Consider the following 1,924-nt stretch of genomic DNA (forward strand, 5'->3'; position numbering starts at 1 on the left):
TGTTCAGAATTAATTAAAATAAATTACAAGTTAAAAGGGGCGTGGACATTTCTCTTTTTTGTATCGAAAAAACATCGAACCGTGAGACTAAAGTATCAAACTGAACCAAAAAGTGGATATTCTGTATCGTTGCAGCCTTAATGTTTATTTCAGTGGCCCTAATCCTCTTTTGTGAAAAAGAAACAGGAAATCCTGATAGTTTAGATGAGTAAATCTGTTTTATGTGGCGGGGAATAATGTTTTTCTGTAACTGAGAGTCAGCTGACAGCTGCGACGCCATCTTTTCTCAAGATAAAACTATTTGATCTTAAACTCTGCGGTTGATTCGTATTCCTTCAAGCCTTGAACCATCGGAGCACAGGAAGCGGGTCTTACAGAACGCAGAGCCAGGACTGCTGGTACTGGACCCCGGTGGCCGTGGCCGTCACGCCCTGGATGGTCTCCGACAGCAGGTGCACTGAGGGTCAGAGGTCAGTTAGACAATAATCTAATCCTAATCTCAGAAACGACAAACAGGATGTGAACTTCTCTTCTGTATGGAGCGAAGTAACACCCGCRGTGTTGGACACCGCGTTTAGATCGATTTTCAATTTGTTTTAAAAAAGTGGCGCCTTCTCCCAGGACAAGTCTTCAAACATGTCGTTGACRTATTTAATGAGCTTCTCTTCTGCTGCGAGCGGCGCCGCCGTCCGCTGCAAACGCCACGAGCCGCTAACGAGCGTCCACCGCCCGAGACGCATGTTCACACCGAACAAATCATTAAACGTCACGAGCTTCCTAATAACAGGAAACTCCGTTTGACTTGGCTGCTCTGAGGGATTCTCTTCAGCGGCTGCAGRAACCCAGAGAAGACCGGGCTTCCTTTGTCTCCTGAAAACCTCCTGAGCTCATCAGCTCAGAGACAATGACAGGGTGGAAATGTTTGGTGGTGTTCACAGCCAGCATTTCCATAACGTTTTGACTCCTTTTTATTCTGTCTTTGTCTCTCTCTCCATCGCTCCCCCTTTGCCATGCCGTCTCATCAATAAAGTATCCTCCATTCATGCCAGAAAATGATGGGCGTCACCATGACAACAGTATCACAGGGCTCATACAGAGGGAGGAGAGGAGAGTAAAAAATATATAAAAAAATAAGCCGGTTTGGGGAGACGAGAAAGAAAGGAGGGGAGCACAGAGGAGAGTGAAATAACAGTTTTTTTTTTAAGATCCCACAGAGACGAAATAAAACATGACAATCAAAAATAAACAAAAAGCGAGATGAGACGAGACGAGGAGGCGGAAACGGGGGGGACGGCGTGGGGAAATAGAAATTGGGGAGTCGACAAGGACTCAATTCAATTAGCAGCAATAAGCTTGACGGCCAGGTCCAAATCAGAAGCCATCCGATTCGTTACTGACGTCAGGGACGAGTCGGGGGGACGGGGGGACGGAGACAACCGGGGAGGCTGAGAAATGAAACAGATTGAGAAGGGACTGAAAATTAAAAAGAGAAAAAGACACAGACAGAAAAATGTGTGCTACAAGGTCGTCTGGAAGGTAGCAAAGAGAGAAGCTGACAGCTAACAATGTTAGCTTTGTGCCTCCTACATTAATGTTTACTAACGGCTAACACTGTTAGCTTTGTGCCTCCTACATTAATGTTTACTAACGGCTAACACTGTTAGCTTTGTGCCTCCTACATTAATGTTTACTAACAGCTAACACTGTTAGCTTTGTGCCTCCTACATTAATGTTTACTAAAAGCTAACACTGTTAGCTTTGTGCCTCCTACATTAATGTTTACTAAAAGCTAACACTGTTAGCTTTTTGCCTCCTACATTAATGTTTACTAAAAACTAACAATGTTAGCTTTGTGCCTCCTACATTAATGTTTACTAAAAACTAACAATGTTAGCTTTGTGCCTCCTACATTAATGTTTACTAA

At 43.9% G+C, this 1,924-nt stretch overlaps 1 protein-coding gene across 1 annotated transcript in view; it reads right to left on the bottom strand.

Annotated features, from left to right (window-relative positions):
- slc4a11 (solute carrier family 4 member 11) overlaps positions 1 to 1,924 on the bottom strand; it is a gene marked incomplete in the record, with an annotated part of 74,800 nt that overhangs the window by 23,420 nt on the left and 49,456 nt on the right. The window contains 1 exon segment of the mRNA XM_014011806.1: positions 376 to 457. Coding sequence (XP_013867260.1) covers positions 376 to 457 — 82 coding nt within the window.

This window comes from Austrofundulus limnaeus, unplaced genomic scaffold (assembly GCF_001266775.1).
Source record: "Austrofundulus limnaeus strain Quisiro unplaced genomic scaffold, Austrofundulus_limnaeus-1.0 Scaffold85, whole genome shotgun sequence".
NCBI classification, from domain to species: Eukaryota; Metazoa; Chordata; class Actinopteri; order Cyprinodontiformes; family Rivulidae; genus Austrofundulus; species Austrofundulus limnaeus.